This window comes from Barbus barbus (genome assembly GCF_936440315.1).
Source record: "Barbus barbus genome assembly, chromosome: 34".
Taxonomy (NCBI): domain Eukaryota; kingdom Metazoa; phylum Chordata; class Actinopteri; order Cypriniformes; family Cyprinidae; genus Barbus; species Barbus barbus.
The window spans coordinates 28,901,645-28,920,541 of record NC_136762.1 but is presented as its reverse complement, the minus strand read 5'-3'; the positions used below and the strand labels follow the sequence as shown (position 1 = coordinate 28,920,541).

General features: G+C 40.6%; 1 protein-coding gene across 1 annotated transcript in view; it reads left to right on the top strand.

Annotated features, from left to right (window-relative positions):
• Positions 1 to 2,269: 2,269 nt before the first annotated feature.
• LOC306853996 (tyrosine-protein kinase receptor UFO-like) overlaps positions 2,270 to 18,897 on the top strand; it is an 81,843-nt gene continuing 65,215 nt past the window's right edge. The window contains exons 1-6 of the mRNA XM_079391762.1: positions 2,270 to 2,820; positions 6,483 to 6,690; positions 7,679 to 7,779; positions 7,981 to 8,163; positions 10,247 to 10,327; positions 11,028 to 11,143. Of these exons, the coding sequence (XP_079247888.1) occupies positions 2,682 to 2,820; positions 6,483 to 6,690; positions 7,679 to 7,779; positions 7,981 to 8,163; positions 10,247 to 10,327; positions 11,028 to 11,143 (828 nt within the window). The 5' untranslated portion in view covers positions 2,270 to 2,681. The remainder of the gene's footprint in view (positions 2,821 to 6,482; positions 6,691 to 7,678; positions 7,780 to 7,980; positions 8,164 to 10,246; positions 10,328 to 11,027; positions 11,144 to 18,897) is intronic.

Genomic DNA, 18,897 nt, shown 5'->3' with positions numbered 1-18,897 from the left:
AAATGTGCGCAATGAATGAATGTACCGAAATAATGAATGGGGTGTTTAAATACCACTTAAATACCTCCCATTCTGAAACCGAAAACCCAGAGTTTCCCTCATTTCAGGGTTAACATACTCAGAGTTTTCACTTAACCTCCTTTCTGAAACGGGCCCTGATCACACATCAGGTGTAAATACAGGACTCATATTACATAGTCATAGCACACGTTTCACTCCTGGAGCTCTGTTATGATGTGGAGGGCATTTTACTGACATGGTATTGAGACCCACTGCAAATCATATTCTGAGTGATCACCTTCATCCTGTGATGAAACATTTCTATCCTGATGGGTCGGTGAATGGTTTGATTAGTCTGAAAATTATGTTAATCATATCCTACGATCTTCACAGTCAACAATTCAACACCCGTTTGAACAGCTGTCATGTTACAGCACTCTTCACCACCATCAAAGCATCACATGAGGGAAGAAGACTTGAAGAATCAGTATCAAGGCATATTAAAGCTGATGTGGTGGCATGTGGCAACAAAACACCATATGTTTTCCCCCCTTTTATTTGGCATCTCTCTCTCTACACACACACACAGAGATAGACATATAGTAACATATTTATATTAGCAGAATATAACAAACAACATTACATATGTGACACAAATATTCAGTGAACATAAAATAACAGCACAGCAGGGAATCTCCAAGCTATCCAAACTGTTGAGCTCTGCCGACAAACTGTTTTTCACAAGAATTAATTCAAAAACTGAACTACAAAACTGTTGAGTTGTTTCTTCAGTTCTGCGGTCAGTAAGTGATTTTCTGATGAACTGATAGTCAGTGTATGTGATTTGAGGCAGACCGGGTCTAGCCTGTTTGACGAGTTTAGTGAGGCTGGTTTAATCAGTTCCCTCTCACATTAACCTGACCCACCCACACTACCCTCTCTGTCTGCCCAGACAAAGTCTCCTCATTCTTAACATTTAGCATTTTTTCCCTTCTCATTCTTTTAAGACAGTGTTTGATACTTTCTGCCTCCTTTATCTCTGCCGTCTCTGTCTGTGTATTTGTGTGTGTGTGTGCGTGCGTGCGTGTGTGTGTGTGTGTGTGTGTGTGAAAGAGAGAAAGCGTGATTCCTTGGTTTCTTTTGAAAAGCAAGGACACAATGGGGTCTTTCTCAGATGGGTTCTGTCTCCATTAAAGACCCTGGGAACACTGCATGGACCCCTCAACCTCCTCTTAAAGGGCCAGAGGACTCTCTGCCCTGAGCAACCTGAGAGCGCAGCAACAGTCCCTTGTGTTTCCATGGGGAAAAGGAGGAATCAATTATTCATGAAGGGAACGTGGATCCCGCCCATCCTACACTCTCTCTGAGTTCACCCAAACAAACTTCACTCATGTTTATCCTCTCTCCTGAGTCCTGTATGAACACGCTATACAAACTCACCCGCAGACATAACCAGGAGAGATACATAACAACCAAGAAAAGATCATCTCAGATGCTCATGTGGAGTTGGTTTTGCACTTGGGGTAAAAGTTAGTTGTATTGCTTTTAACAAGTAGTGTTTTTTCAAACGTGTTTCCACAAATGAATATCATTTATGAAAATATCTCACCTTCAAAACCTTTATGTGATTCTAATTTAAATACCAAAGGCCTTTATTTACATCAATAGAAATAAAAAGTGACAAAATCCTGATAAATTTCCAATTAAATGAAATGCGATTAATTAGAACAGAACACACATTGAACACAAATGTTACTAATTAATTTTAGGAACATTCTCTCATACAAATTAAACAGGTTTTGCACAGAAATGCTCTAACAGTTACAAGTTTAAATTTTAATAATCATTAAAGCTAAGAAATAGCACGTGGAAATATAGGACTTAATCATTTGCCTAGACACCAGCTCTGCACGTTTCACATTCAGTCAGGTGCATCCTGGGATTGTAAACTGGAAGAACAAATAGGGCTTTCTTTCACAGACAAGTTCTCTTGCAAACATTTTTAAGTTATTTTTTTTTTAAGTTTAAGCCAACTTTAAGCTTAAAGTTTTTTTGCTTAAAATGACTCATCCTTAGACAATTTGAGTGATATTTAAAGAAAACATATGTTGTGAGTATCTGTGTCTCATACGGCTGGTCAGTAGGGTTAGTTAAGTCTACTAGTACTAGGTGAAGGAGGTTGTTGTGTGTGCAGCTCCGAGAGGGAGGCGCACAGGAGGGGAGGAGAAAGACAGAATGGACAAAAGTTGAGTGGAGGAATGCAGAGTTTGTCTGAAGGGGGAATAAAAGCGTCCTGATGGGAGAGCAGTTTTGGAGGCAAAAGGAAATTCTGACATAAAAATACGCGTCGTGATTCCAAAAATAACAGGTCTGGCTGGGAAACTGCAGCGCTTTTTGGTTTGGGCTTTCTTCACGTTCAGGATTATACTAAAAAGTTTTGAGCTTAAAGAAGGGGGAACGATATTTTTAAAAAAAAGAAAGGGAGAATTAACTGCTTACGCTGCTGTTGGAAACTGATTTCAGCAGATGATAATTCTGGGGACAACTTGACAGCTGCGATTTGAAACTTTTTTTTCCTTTTTTTCATTTTTGCTGAGGAGTCTGTTTTTGCTCAAGAAGAATCGCTCCTCCGTGGAAAGTTGAAGCGCAGTCTGAGCTCTCATAAGCGCTGGAGCGATGCGATGATGATGCGACCCGTCTCTGATTCACACTCGACACCGACCCGGAGCTCGAACCGGAGCGCAACAATGAGCGGGTCGAGCTTCCTCACTCTGATTCTCGCGACACTGCTGCGCCTCGGCTCCGCGGAGCTGCTGTCAGGTAACAGATTTACCTCATCATTTCTAATCACAACCTGTGTAATTCAGAGCATTCACCATGACTGAATATAATCAAATAATATAACCGTTGCATTGTTTCAGGACATACAGTTGTCTGAAAAGGTTTTTTACACACTAGTCACTTTTTAAAAAATGTTTAAATGTCATTGTATTAGATAACAATGATTACTTATCAAGCAACGTAGGCTATTTCACATAATAATGTTTCAAAAAGTACAAGAATGTTACGTTTGAAATGATAAAATAGTGTTAAAACGAAGATCAGTTTTGCTAGTTGAACATGTCCATAGATAAATATGATAGAGTACAGCTGTGGATATTCTGCTGTGTGAACTTTTTATATTCACTAAAATGGCCCTGGCACCAAAATAAGTGTAAATAATTGCAGATAAATGCATGTATTTCTGAGAAAAGCTAAAGTGTCCAAAAACCTTCGGTCCACTGTACAAGCATCCTTTGGATATTATTTATCGTCAGTGCATCTAATTTTGGGGCAGACAGTAACAACTAGTAAAAGACACTTGACAATGTAGTTCACTCTGAACATATTAAATGCCTCATGTCTCTATTCATGCCACACTGTCTTTGCTCTTCAGCTGGTTGAGAAGAGCAGTGTGTGCTTTTCAAAACAATGGGACTTACTGTTTTCACCTGACAGACGGAAGAAAAAAAAAATCGTACATTGAAGGAGGGGCCTGGGATATATCTGGAGACAAGAATATCTTATTTTATCTTAGAAGAACACTCTAGCAATGCCCTAACAATAACACTACAAGACCTTAGCAACCAACCAGAACACAAGATAATGGCTTTAAGTACCAGACACAAATCTACAGTCTTTACATTTGTCTGTGAGCAAATTGAGCGAAGACTCAAGGTGTGATGTGATGTCTGGCAGACTGGACACTTATCAGACTCTCACATCGAAGCTCTCAGACTCTGAAGACGGGCAGCCTAAACATGCAGCGTGGATGCCGGGATTCAGAAGGAATGTGGCTCAGGGGCCATTCTGAACCAGACAGGGGAAATGATGGATTGAGTTTGGGCAAAGGGACGGATGAGAGGATCAGTTTATAAGAATGAAATAAAAAGACACAGGAGGAGACTGAGATTGGTGGAGAAGTGAAAACATAAAGGAGGAAAGGAAAAGTGATTTGTGTTAGTCTGGTGATAATGGTATCAAACATGGGGAAGGATGTTTGAGGGGCTGCTATTCCCGCTGTTTAGTAGTTGTCGATTTTTACTGATGATTATTGACACTATAACATTTTACAACACCTTACAAGATAATGTTAATGAGGACAGCCTGCTCTCATTATTTATTCATAGGTATTACTACGTTACATGTATAGGTGCAAAATGTAGATTTTTGTTCTTTGGATAGATGCAAAAATGTACAATATGGATCTATTGACAGCATCTAAAAAAAATTACAGATAAAGAAACTTAAAATATCCCTCTCAAACTTTACCATTATAAAGATATTTGATAGTTGCGAACGTAAGTAAGTGTACATGTGGTGGAACAACACCTTATGTAAAATACATTCAAATCAAAATTGACCTTTATTTCTGAGTTATTTATTGAAAATAAAAAGTCATATAGAGGCCACTTTTCATGATAAAAGCAGTTCTTGATGGATTGTATCTTGTTGCTGAGTAGACAAGAATGCAGAAGTTTCTTCTTGTTGAATACAAAGTTTCAAATTAGGAGAGTAAAATGGGTTTGAAGCACCATTTTGTGTTGGTGTTACACACTCAGATTCAAAGGGAGGCTGCAGAGAAAGACAGTTCAGGTCAGAGCTGACCGCCCACTTTCTGGCCATCATAAAAGGAGATATGTTTAAAAGAACTAGTGAAGCTAAAAGCCGCTGTAGCAATATAAAGAAAAAGCTAACCACGACGAGAATATTTAGTGGGCCTCATTTTAAATATCAACTTGGGACCCGTGCCTCTGCATATGTGTACGTGTGTGTTCTCCTAAACCTTCCCTAAAAGACTGACCGTGTCCACAAGTTGTTTGTCCCATTCATATCTGAACACACTTTGGATGGACTGAAAGGAATGATATACTCTTTAAAAAAATAGTTCTGTAACTTCAAACTCTAAGTGGGTTTGTTAAGTGTGTACCTGAATGTGAAATGAATTATGTTTTTTACGGCCTTTTTCAAAAGTCAGACTGATTTCTTGATATAGTGAAGTGACATACGGCCAAGTATGGTGACCCATACTCGGAATTCGTGCTCTGCATTTAACCCATCCAATGTGCACACACACAGCAGTGAACACACACACAGCGTGAACACACACCCGGAGCAGTGGGCAGCCATTTATGCTGCAGCGCCCGGGGAGCAGTTGGGGGTTCGGTGTCTTGCTCAAGGGCACCTCAGTCGTGGTATTGAGGGTGGAGAGAGCGCTGGACATTCACTCCATCCACCTACAATCCCTGCCGGCCCGAGACTCGAACCCACAACCTTTGGATTACGAGTCCGACTCTCTAACCATTAGGCCACTACTTCCCCAGCTGAGGAATAGTTGTGTTAGTAAGTGTTTTAGATGCCATGTCACTCTGGATGAAATAATCTTCATGAGGTCGAAGGTTAAGGGTCAGGTCAGCGTCTGACAGCCTTGAGAAAATCCTAAACTGGAGTTAAGCAGGAAGGAATTCGGAAGGATTTGCGTCATCCGTAGCGAACCTACACGGATCTGGCCTAATGCTGGATTACACGCCTCTGGTATCTCTACAGCTTTAGCTGCAGAGCTTCTATTCGGCTCCATGTCTACATAGGAATTTAAGTTCTCCAGGCAGATGAAGATGCATGGAGCCAATAGAAAGTGTTGAACTATACCGTCCTGCGCTCGTAAAAAATCCATGCGAGGCAGGGTTGTTTGTGTTTTTGAATACCTTTCCTACAAAATCAGTTCACAAATCTATACCACCCCAATGGCATTGAAAAGGAGGTTTGACTGATAAGTTTATGTGATGCTTACTCGTACTGCCAGACAAGGGAGCAACAACTCACTTAGACTTAAATGGAGGGGCTTGAGCCGTATTTTAAGATTAAAATAACGTTGATGTACTCCTAGTGACCACTAAGAACCAGAGTGGTCCTCGATGTGTCAGAGAAGCACCAGGGTTGGGATACACCGATGCAGAACTGATCTAGATTTATAAAGGTGTGATCTTTAATCTTCAGAAAAAATGAGGAAGCCCTCCAGTATGATCTTTCAAATAATCTTTCAAATGCTCCAAATAATCTTTCCATTGATGTATGGTTTGTTATGATTGGACAATATTTGGCTGAGATACAATTATTTGAAAATCTGGAATCTGAGGGAGCAAAAAAATCTAAATATTGAGAAAATCACCTTTAAAGTTGTTCAAATTAAGTTCTTAGCAATGCATATTACTAATCAAAAATTAAGTTTTGATATATTTACATATATCAAATGTATATACAATATTTTGTTGGCTATTGCTACAAATATGCCTGTGCTACTGATGACTACTTTTGTGCTCCAGGGTCACATATGTTTAATTAATCTGCTGTTCAAAACAAACAGAGGTTATGGAAGCTAAAGTGCTAAACTTAACTTTACTCCTAACCTAATGGCTTTTTCATGATTTTCATGCACTGTGTAGGGCTACTTTTCGTGGAGAGCCCTGAGAACGTGACCTCCTCTCTTGGGAAGCCAGTGGCTGTCCAGTGCATCCTGCGAGCGGACAGCGAGGGCCAGGGGCCCCTGGATGTGCTCTGGTTGAAGGAGGGACAGCCACTGGACTTTGCTGACACCAACCAGATGCAGTTCCCCGAAGATGAGAGCGGCTGGCTGGTTATTAGTAAACTCAAGTAGGAATACCTGTTTAATTTGGACATTTACTCTGCCTCTCAGTGGACTGTTCTTTCAGTTTCCATTCATGATCAGTGTTGGAGAAAGCTAGCATGTTACGTTATTGCCTTGATGCCTAATAAAAGTACTGAATTATGATATCTCATGAATTTGTATGGAAACTAGTATGATAGGTATGCTTATGCCACTTTTTCTCATTGACATTTTGCTGAGACTCCAAAATACAAGCGCTATGATTGGTTTGCAGGTACATTTTCTTTTGTAATATGACTCTTTTGTCAGTAAACAGATTTTTTTATTAGAAAAATCGGTAACACTTTAGAACAGGAACAATTTCTCACTATTAACTAGTTGCTTACTAGCATACCTATTATTAACATATTAGCTGCTTATTACTATTTATAAATAAATTATAAATAATAGCTTTCCTGTACTTCAAATAGTAGAGCATGGCGCTAGCAACGCCAAGATCATGGGTTAGATTCCCAGAGAAAGCAAGAGCTGATAAAAATGTAAAAACTGTAACTTGAATGCAATGTAAGTCCCTTTGGATAAAAGCGTCTACTAAATGCATAAATGTATAAAGCACATTCTGCATGAGCACATACATCCCTAACCCTACCCAATAACTAAATTCAACAACTACCTTACTAACTATTAATAAGCAGCTAATTTATTGAGGCAAAATACATAGTTAATGGTTTGTTGATAGCAAGAATTTAATCTTAAAATAAAGTGTGATTGAAAATCTTTAAAATGGATTACCTGTGACCCCAGCGCTGATCAAACCCAGCCCACAGACATGTAAAGCTGACTGCTATGCCTCTAGCAATGCAAATGTCAGGTGTTTGATTCCCATTGACCGCACACACTGATGAAACGGAAACACTAAAAGCATTAATTCGCTCGGGAGAAAAGTGTCTTCCAAGCGAATCTATTTAAATGTGCCTGCAGTTTCATATTAATATATTCTCCTTCTGCTGACAGGATAGAGGAGGTACAGCTCTCAGATATGGGCGCCTATCAGTGTGCGGTTTCCTCTGGTGAAGAGGAGATTTTATCCATTGAGGGATACATTGAACTAGAAGGTATTTCACTTTTTGAATGTCTTACTTAAAATCCATTGTTCCAAAATACAAATTCATATGGTGACTTGATCTCCTGATTGCTGACTGGGCGGCTTCTTGGGCTGGGTCAAGACTATATCACTAGACTGCTATGTTGGGAGCTCCTCTATAGTGCATTAATGATATATTTCTGGATTCCCTAACTGTCTTTCTCTCCCCCAGGTCTCCCTCATTTCTCGGTAGAGCCGCAGGATCTGTCAGTCGTGGCTAACAAAGAGCTGAGTCTGCGCTGTGTGGCTCACGGTCCTCCTGATCCGGTGCGGGTCATCTGGCTTCAGGACGGGGCTCCTCTCAATAACCTGGATGACCCGATATCCCTGTCGCCCTCAACCCTCCACATCTCAGGTACTGACCGCACTCTACATGACTGTACGCTAGGGTTGTTTTTATCAACATTTCCTTCTAAACAACAAATACCCTGTGTCTCCATATTTCATAAATCGATGCTATTATTCACCCTTTACATTTGCCTGTGAGTTTTACAAATATTTAACCAATAAATAGTGCTAAAAGGAGCCTGTGACTAAACCTCATAACTCCACATGGATCCTCAAACCTCACCCTGAAACAATGAAGTGCAATGAAAAAGTGCAAAGTTCAGCATCAAGAAACTCTATCTTTAAGAAAAATGTTTTATGCATCTGAAGTGTGGAGAAGAACATTTCACCATGAACATTGAAGAGATACCATATACTGTGTAACCTGTGATGTGATGCACTTACTGCCATGAATACAGCCATACTAATGGCGAACAAAACAGGCCGACAGTGACGACTTGTAACTGTTCCACATAATAGCTTACTTCAGTACTAAATAAAGGGGCAGTAAAGCCATACAATATACATGATTACTTGAAGCTACTATTGTGGCGTTTGCCAGTGTAATCAGTATCATTGCTATATTGCTCATTTAGAGGCATTTGTACACATCACTTTAATGCTGAGTATTAAGCTTTGGTCCTGTATTCATATTTAGAAACCAGAGGCCTGTTCCATAAACTGCTTAGACTAGTACTACAAGTTAGTCATCTCAATCTTTTCTTTAAGGCTGGTTCTTTAAGACAAATTGTCTGCAAGACTGGTCACACACACACACACACACACACACACACACACTGCAGCAGGCGGACTGTCTGGATGTTTTCCAAACGAGAATCATCCTTTGAGACGCTGGCCTTTGCTTACTGGTGAAAGAGCAGCAGGAGATGAGAGGAAGGTCGGACAGGAAGAAAGAGTGGAAGAAAAAAATGAGGAGAAGGAGTAGGAAGAGGAGGAGGCCTTTGAAAACCTGCCACAGCAGAGAGCCACATACAGCCTGTGTTGTTGTTCCAGCTGTACTGAGCTGAAGAGAGAGAGAGAGAGAGAGAGAGGGAGGGAGGCTTTGACTCATCATGGATAACTGACCATTAGTGGTGGATTCACATCTTTGGAATGAGACACTTCTGCTTGCATGCACACACGCACACACACACACACACTGACTCACACTCATTGAAGAATTTCATAAACTAAAATGGCAGTTCTTTCCATCCATAGCATTCCGTCTGCCGCTGCAGCAGCCTCACACACACACACCGGCAGTCACAAACTGAATGTTAAACACTCCCTAAAGCATTCAGTGCTGTTTGCTATTATTGCTGCTCACACTTATGGTGAGGGGTTTGATTAAAAAAAAGTATTTAATTTTACTTTTTTTCCCCTTCCAGATAACAAAAAAGCAAAAACACAAACCAATCATACAAAACACCTTAGTGACACATAGCAAACACCCACTTCATGGCCACAGGTTTTGCCCAGGCACACTAGTAATTTTATTGTGGGAAAGTGTATCATGATGCTGTGAGGTTCTTTCAGTGTTATATTATATGGCAAAAGTGTGTCTAGTTGAGCAGTAAATGGGTTTACACTCTTAAAGAATTCATGTTTCTTCTGAATCTGTGCTGATGAAGACAGATTATGTTTTTAGGGAAGGAAATTAATGAGATGAAATTGAATGTGGCTTGTGTTGAACTCTCTCTCTCTCTCTCTCTCTCTGACACACACACACAGCACTCAGCCCTTGTCCATCAGAATTTGATCTGGTGACCCTTGATATTGAACTTTTGTGGCCTTTCAACAATGGACACACAGTGTTCTTCAATGACACACATGAGTTATTTTCACTGAAAGTGTGAAGAATGCTGTGTGTGAGAAAGAGAGCCTTCATTTGACATGTTTCTGGGAATGTCAGCATGTGCAGTGTGTGTGTGTGTGTGTGTGTCTTCAGTGTTTTACTGAAAGCAGAAGTAGTTATTTTCAAATCAGCTCTTTTTAATTCTCCATATGAATGCATGTTTAAATCCACAAACGGATTCTGAGACTCAAACACAACCCAACACAAGTTTTTTTGGGTCTGGTTTTCTCAACCATAGTGTTTCTCTCCTCAACAGGTTTGAATAAAACCAGCTCTTTCTCCTGTGAAGCACACAATCGTAAAGGCGTGGCATCGTCTGGCACAGGTGTTGTGAGAGGTGAGTTTGACGTCCAGAAGTGAGTGACCACCGGTCATTAACAAGTGGTCAGTCAAGACCCACATGGGTCTACAGCTCATGGTTTTTCAGTGCACTATAGCCTTTAATGTGGTAATAAGCATAAACATTTTTTTTAAGTTTTATTTTTATTTATTTTTTATATGCATAAAATTTTTTTCATAAAATATATGAAATATATGCAGGGTTCTCCATGAGGAATGTATGCAATACTGCTGTAGAATTTGGTCAAATCAGGCTGTGTACAGTGTACTTTAGGATTTAGTGCTCAGTTTAGATTTACTGTTCGTAACTGATTTAAAAAAAAAAAAAAAACAATTACATTGTTTTTTTATATATGGCCAGGATCAGATACCAGTGTGAAAAGGTCACAGACATAAACACAGAGGCAACTGAAGTCAGAGTTTACTTTTAAGGCGCAGAGTTTAAAGAGATCAAAAATTGTAATTATTTAGGATATGAGCACTCAAGCTCTGCTCGTATAGCTCATAGCAGCTCACTGTCCCTCCACTTTCTCGAATAAAAGATTCCATGCTGATTGTGCAATCTCATATGAGATAAAAACATTCTGATCTTTTGCTGCAGTCTGAATGTAGCCAAAGTGTGGAAACACAAATAGATTTGAGCTATTTTTATCAGTCAATGTTTATGTAAAAACAGTACTTTTTGTCTTTTTGTCTAGTTCTTCCTTCCCAGCCCTGTGACATTAAAGCTGAAGAAATCTCAAATTCAAGTATCCATCTGTCTTGGCACATGGGCTTCGGAGGAATTTATCCCATCAGCCACTGCATTGTTCAGGTACCTGACAAAATCTTTCAATAGATCAACATCAGCATGAGTGATTGTGTCTATATATGTGTGTTTGTTTGTATCATTTGACTGTTTTGTGAGTCAGAACCCTTTCCCTACACACACATGCTTCTTAATCATGCTGTAGAGTATCACATTTCACACATCGAGAGAGGCCCGTTCCACTCACTGCTGAGGCCCAGCTCCACATGTTCTGGGGCCCTGTTAGGACGAGTGTGTGTGTGTGTGTGTCATACACTCCCCTTCGCCTGAGCACCACCCCAAAGTGTCTGGTTCTAATAAAAACAGGCTCTTGTGTCTGATCCCGCACCCCTCCTCTGTTTCTCAGCTCGGCTCCAAACTGAGGCTAAACACACAAACCTGAGGAACTGACGGATAATAAAAATGGAAGAAAGAGAACAAAGAAATAACCAGAATGTGTTAACAGAACTCAACTGACGAGAGAGAGAAAGAAAGAAAGAAAGAAAAAAGAAAGCATTACAAATCTATTACAATTTAATCAGGGGTTTGGCAGCCATTGAAAGCTTTCATGTTTGCATATATTAAGGCATATACAGGCTATATTTAACCCCAAAGTAAAAAAAAAAAAAGGTTTTGAAAAAAGACTGGATACAGTATGTATATATATAATATTTGGTATGTATACAGTATATTACAATACTTTTGCTCAGTGTAGGAAGAAAAATGATTCAATTTCTACAAATGGTATGTGCTGTTTAATGCTTCATCATTAATTTCTCTTCCCCACATCCTTTGGCTAGCGTTACAGTAAATGATCACAGAGCTGCTGACTGTTTATAAATGATAAATGAAAACAACTGAACAACTTAACAGCTTTCAGTTATAGGGTAATTACTGAAATACTGAATGGCTACTCATTTCTTTTTTACTTTTTAATCATTATTCCCCAAAAATTACAAAAATTAAGAAACATTTAAGTAACATGCATCTAATTTTACTCTTTTTATCAGTTTGTTCACTCCTGAATTGAAGTAAATGATCTAGAAGGAATAGGTCCATCTGTCAGCTCAAGTCCAGAAATGCTTCAGGTTATTGTGAATGCTGGTCTAGATAAACGGACCGGTCATGGGGGAATTCTGCAACGCGGTGAGTCAGTGACCAGCTCTGTTCACTCTGTTTACTGACTCCAGTCTGAATCACAGAGTCCTGACTCACGTGTGACTCTTCATTCCAGAATGAAACCTTTCACCATGATCAGGAAGAACAGCTTTGAGCATTATGAGACATCTACTCTTTTGCACATGAGTCAGTTCTTTCATTCATCTGCTCAGACTACATTAGGATAAACACTCTACATTATAACTCTGTGTGTATTGTGCAGACGTTTGAAGTTTGTGTTTGATGGGAGTTTTTTTGCACAGTTTTAGCACTGCCTCAGGGAATGTGAGGAAAACAGAAAAGACGAGAAACGTGCATCTAGTCGTACATTTATTGATCATATATTACAATTCCTCACCTCTGTTAGTTTATTCAATTTGCTTACTGTAAAGTAAAAAAAAATAAAAAATATGGTAATGAAAAAAATTAAGTATTCTGATGTACACTTAATATTATACTTTTTATTTGAAAATATATAGGGTAAACGTACCTATTAAGCTCACCAATTTTAAGTGCACAAGATATTGGTTTCAGTACAAAAAAAGTTATGTTAAAATAAAATATTAACGTTTCACACAAAAATATTTAATTTTATTTTAAATGAAAAAAGCATTTTAATTAAGATATACATCATTAAATTCAAAAAGTCCGGCAGTGCTTAATCTGTACATTTCTTTGTTCTTTAATAATAATAATAATTTGTTACATTTATATTGCGCTTGTCTTGGTACTCAAAGCGCTTTACATAGAAACATCCACCACCAGTGATTAGCACCTGGATGATGCGACGGCAGCCATATTGAGCCAGAACGCCCACCACACACCAGCTTACTGGTGGAGAGGAGACAGAGAGATGAAGCCAATCAGTGTATGGAGATGATTAGGAGGCCATGATGGTCAGAGGCCAATGGGGAAATCTGGCCAGGATGCTGGGGTTATACCCCTACTCTTTTTCGAAGGACATCTTGGGATTTTTAATGACCATAGAGAGTCAGGGCCTCGGTTTAACGTCTCATCCGAAGGACGGTGCTTTTTACAGTATACTGTCCCCATTACTACACTGGGGTGTTAGGACCCACACGGACCACAGGGTGAGCACTCCCTGCTGGCCTCACTAATGGCGCTTTTCCACTGCATGGTACGGCACGGTACGGTTCAGTACGGCTCACTTTTGGGGGGTTTTCCACTGGGTAGAGTTTTTTTAGTACCACCTCGGCCAAGGTTCCAAGCGAGCCGTACCGTTACTAAAACGTGACGTGTAAACTCTGCTGATCACTGAATGGCCGGAGAAAATCGTCACTGCCTGTGTCATTTGAACTTTTTTTTTTTTTTTTTTGGCGTAGTTTGAACTTGCGGCATGAGACACAACCAAAGACTATAGAATACCTAAGACATGTCACTCGTATTGTTTTGAATGGGGAAAAATGCAACGCTTAATAGAGTCTGGGAATCTACGTCACGCCGCGTTGGATTCCGCCATGTTTTAGGTCACGCTCAGGAGCACACAGTGTAAACACATGCCAATCACCACAGAAAAAAGCCAACCGTTTACTATTAATATTTTTTGAAAACCATCTTACATACTCTTAGAATAAAACGGACTAATATGTAAATCTCTTTAAATAAAAAAAATCACTCTGTGGTTTGTCTGAGAGGCTGCAACTATTAATTATTCAGTCTCCATCACTGCAGTGGTACTGATATAGGCTAATTGCTATAACACTTTAGTTAGAGTAGGAAAACCGTGGCTATTTTTTAAAGGGGAGAATACATAGCTAGATCTTAAACAGTGGATCGTTTAGCATTGTTATATATCACGATTGCCCAGTAAATCTGCTCAGTGTAAAGAATTAAGCCATTATAGAGGTAACAGAACTTACTGTAAGCTAATATCCAGAGGTGGATTTGCTGGTGTGTTTTGGATCATTGTCCTGCTGCAGAACCCAAGTTCACTTCAGCTTGAGGTCACGAACAGATGGCCGGACATTGTCCTTCAGGATTTTTTGGTAGACAGCTGAATTCATGGTTCCATTTATCACAGCAAGTCTTCCAGGTCCTGAAGCAGCAAAACAGCCCCAGACCATCACACTACCACCACCATATTTTACTGTTGGTATGATGTTCTTTTTCTGAAATGCTGGGTTACTTTTACACCAGATGAAATGGGACACACACCTTCCAAAAAGTTCAACTTTTGTCTCGTCAGGCCACAGAGTCTTTTCCCAAAAGTCTTGGGGATCATCACTAAACACGTTTTCACACAGGGCCATGTGGGTTTGGATTTTGTTTTCCCTTCATAAAAAAAAAAAAAACTTCATTTAAAAACTGCATGCAACTGTTTACTTGTCTTATCTTTGATTAATATTTAAATTTGTTTGATGATCTGAAACATTAAAGTGTGACAAACATGCAATAAAATGCAATAAAATCAGAAAGGGGGCCAACACTTTTTCACACCACTGTATGCGATTCAAATTAAGATTGCGTTGGAATGATTAAAGCTTACTGTATCAACATAGCGTTAATCAAAATCATTTACATTTACATTTACATTTAATCATTTGGCAGACACTTTTATCCAAAGCGACTTACAATTGGGGAATACAAAAAGCGATTCATCTTGAAGAGGCAATCAGACAGAGGAAGTGCTCGTAACACCAAGTCTCAGTCATTGTTCAAATAAGTACAAGCTAGTAAGGGAGGGAGAGAAAGATAGAAGGAAAGAGTAAGTTTTTTTTTTTTTTTGAGTTTAGGATGAAGTCAAGTACTGCCGAAAGAGATGAGTTTTCAGTTGTTGCTTGAAGATTGACAGGTATCCAGCATTTCGGATAGGGGTGGGAAGATTATTCCACCAGCCAGGAATGGTGAACGAGAATGTTCTGGAGAGTAATTTTGATCCTCTCTGTGATGGTACCAAAGGCATCTCTCACTAGCAGATCTCAGACTTCTGGAGGGGATGTAGGTTCGTAAAAGTGAGTGGAAGTAGGAGGGTGCTGAGCCTGTGGTCGTTCTGTATGCAAGCATCAGTGTCTTGAACTTGCTGCGAGCTGTCACTGGTAGCCAGTGCAAGGAGATGAAGAGAGGTGTAACATGCACTCTTTTGGGCTCGTTGAAGATCAGTCGTGCCGCTGCATTCTGAATCATTTATAGAGGTTTGATTGTGTTTGATGGCAGACCAGCCAGAAGAGCATTGCAGTAGTCCAGTCTAGAAACGACAAGGGCCTGGACAAGAAGTTGTGTAGCATGCTTTGTCAGAAAGGGCCTGATCTTTCTGATGTTGTGTAGTGCAAACCTGCAGGATCGAGCAGTCTTTGCAATGTGCTCTTTGAAGGTCAGCTGGTCATCAAAGATTACACCAAGATGTCTGACCGAAGTTGATGGGGTAATCATTGATGAGCCTAACTGAATCGTGAAGTCATGCTGTAGAGTCGGAGTGGCAGGGAAGACAAGAAGCTCCGTCTTTGCCAGGTTGAGCTTTAGGTGATGATCTTTCATCCATGCCGAGATGTCCGCCAGGCAGCCTGAGATCCGTGCAGCTACCGTTGGGTCATCTGTTTGAAAAGAGAGATAGAGCTGTGTGTCATCGCCGTAGCAGTGATAGGAGAAGCCATGTGCATGTATGATGGGACCCAGTGATGTAGTGTATGTGGAGAAGAGGAGGGGTCCAAGAACCGATTCCTGAGGAACTCCAGTGACCAGTTGATGTGGTTTGGATACCTCCCCTCCCCAGGCCACCCTGAAAGATTTACCGGTGAGATATGATTCAAACCAGCGAAGTGGAATCCCAGTGATTCCCAGTGATGAGTGGGTAGACAGGAGAATCTGATGATTGACAGTGTCAAAAGCAGCAGAAAGATCCAGCAGAATGAGGACTGATGATTTGCAATTCGCAGGGCTTCAGTGACTGAGAGTAGTGCAGTCTCTGTTGAATGGCCACTCCTGAAACCTGACTTTTTAGCATCCAGTTTGTTGTACTGTAAAAGAAACTGTGAGAGCTGGTTGAAGACAACTCGTTCGAGTGTTTTCCCTACGAATGGAAGGAGAGAGACAGGTCTGTAGTTTTCTGAAAGAGAAGTGTTTAATGTAGATTTTTTGAGCAGTGGCGTTACCCGAGCCTGCTTGAATGCTGTGGGGAAGATGCCTGTGAGGAGAGATGTGTGGATAATGTATGTGAGTGTGAGGGGATTGGGTCGAGAGGACATGTTGTAGGATGGCTGGAGAGGAGAAGTTTGGATACTTCTGCCTCGGTGAGGGGACAGAAGGAGAAGATGGGAGTTAGAGCAGTGGATGTGGTTGATTGAAGGTCCTGTGGAGTTGAGAACTGGTTACTGATTGTTCTAGTTTTGTCTGTGAAAAAATAGGCAAAGTCGTCAGCGGTTATCGAAGTGGTGGGAGGTGGAGGAGGGGGACAGAGGAGAGAATTAAATGTTCTGAAGAGATTACGCATGTCTGGAGCACTGTTGATCTTGTTGTGGAAATTTGAAGATTTGGCAGTGTGGACTTCAGTAGAGAAAGATGAAAGCAAAGACTGATACCTACTCAGGTCCGACGGATCGTTTGATTTGCGCCATTTTCTCTCTGCCACTCTGAGTTTGGTCCGATTCTCACGAAGAACATCGGATAACCAGGGGTTAGAAGGGGCAGCCCGTGCTGGTCTGGAGGAGAGAGGACAGATGTCATCTAGACAAGAGGTTAAGGTAGAGCATAAAGTGTCAGTAGCTGCATTCACATCCAGAGATGAGAAATAGGTAGGCGAGGGAAGAGAGGAGGATACTACAGAGGAAAGAAGGGAGGGGGAGAGGGAGCGTAGGTTGCGTCTGAAAGTAACCGGTAAGGGAGATGGTGGCACCTGGGTAGCAAAATGTAAAGTAAATGTCATGAAGAAATGGTCAGAGATATGTAGTGGTTGTACAAGAATGTTATCTGTAGTACAATTGCATGTGTAAATTAAGTCAAGTTGGTTGCCTGATTTGTGTGTGCTAGTAGTGGTGAGGCGTTTGAGATCAAATGAAGCTAGGGGTGAATGGAAGTCTGTAGCATAAGGCCTGTCTAGGTGAATGTTGAAATCGCCGAAGACTAAGAGTGGAGTGCCATCCTCCATGAAAGAGGACAGCAGTCTGTCCAGCTCATCTAGGAAGGTTGCTAGAATTTGGCCAGTGGGACGGTAGATTACCACAATCTGGAGTTTTATAGGCGCTGTTACCGTAATGGCATGATATTCAAATGAGTTGAGATTGCCTAGGGGAGAGTGGTTTGAGTATTTCCAATTGTTTGAAATGAGCAGACCAGTGCCTCCACCCCGGCCAACTTGTGAGAGAGAGCAGCTGGGGTTGCTGAGTCTTCTGGACGAATCCAGGTCTCAGTCAAGCCCAGGATGCTGAGTGTGGATTGTAAGGAAAAAGCAGAAATGAAGTCGGCTTTGTTGACAGCTGACTGGCAATTCCAAAGACCCACAGAGAAAGAAAGAGGTGCAGTGGAAGATGTAGAGATAGGGCGCAGGTTAGCAGGGTTACGTAGCCTTCTGCGTGTGTTTTTAGAGGGAGGTTGAGAGAGAACCGGAATGGTTTGGAAACACATGATGGACGTGGAAGGATAGAGGATAGGAAAGTTTGAGGGAAGATAAAAACAATACTTAAGTGTGTGCTCGGTGTCGTTGCTCGGTCAAAGTCGTGCAGGAAAAAGCCGTCTGTCTTTACACTCGTTGGTCTTCACACGAGGAGGCTGAGCATGACGGCTGAACGCTTCCGCGTACGCTCGGACATCAAATAAATACAGTCTAGGAAACTAGAGTGAAAACAGCTGTGGCCGGCTTCTGATCAGCCCAGCCAATAAGGTTAAAGGACTGCTAATAGCTCAAGACGAAACTAACACTTAGCACAATCACACAGGCTCGTTCTCATCTGAGGCGAAAATTATTCTAATTACCAGTAAGTGCAATCAAACATAAAAACCTCAACGAAAATGCAGAGTAGAAATAGGTAGGAAACGAACTATGCCTTCCTAGCAGCAAGTAAATAATTTAAACAGAACTGCGACCAAGTATTCAAAACACTTACGCGAGCTGCCGTCTGTCTCTTCTGGTGACTAATTGGCTTTTGGTCGACAGACGAAAGCAGAGGTATTTCATGCAGACACTGATAAGGGCTATGGCATCTATTAATTTCTGCAGGAAATATCTCTGATTTTCAGCTTTCTAAGGCTGAAAAAAGCATGTTTTTCACACTGGCCGTGTATAGGGCTATGGCAAATGATGTACAGTGAGCCTTAACCACTCCAACGTGATCTTAAGTAGAATAATAGAAAAATTAAATTATATCAACTAGTGTTGTTTTTGGCGGCCTGTTTTAATTTTAGATTTAGTCTAGTCTTTGTGTGAAGCTGTCATTTTAGTTTTTATTAGTTTTAGTCACGTTCATACTCTTTTTAGTCTAGTATAGTTTTAGACGACGAAAACTGATGACTATTTTGGTTTATTTCTAGTCGACGAAAACTGATGACATTTTAGTCTAGTTTTCTTCAATGAAAATTGTATTTTAGTCTCTTTTTAGTAATACAATTCTTTTTAACCCAGTCAATATAGTATAAGTACCTAGTAGTATAGACGAAACCAAAATTTTATTTTA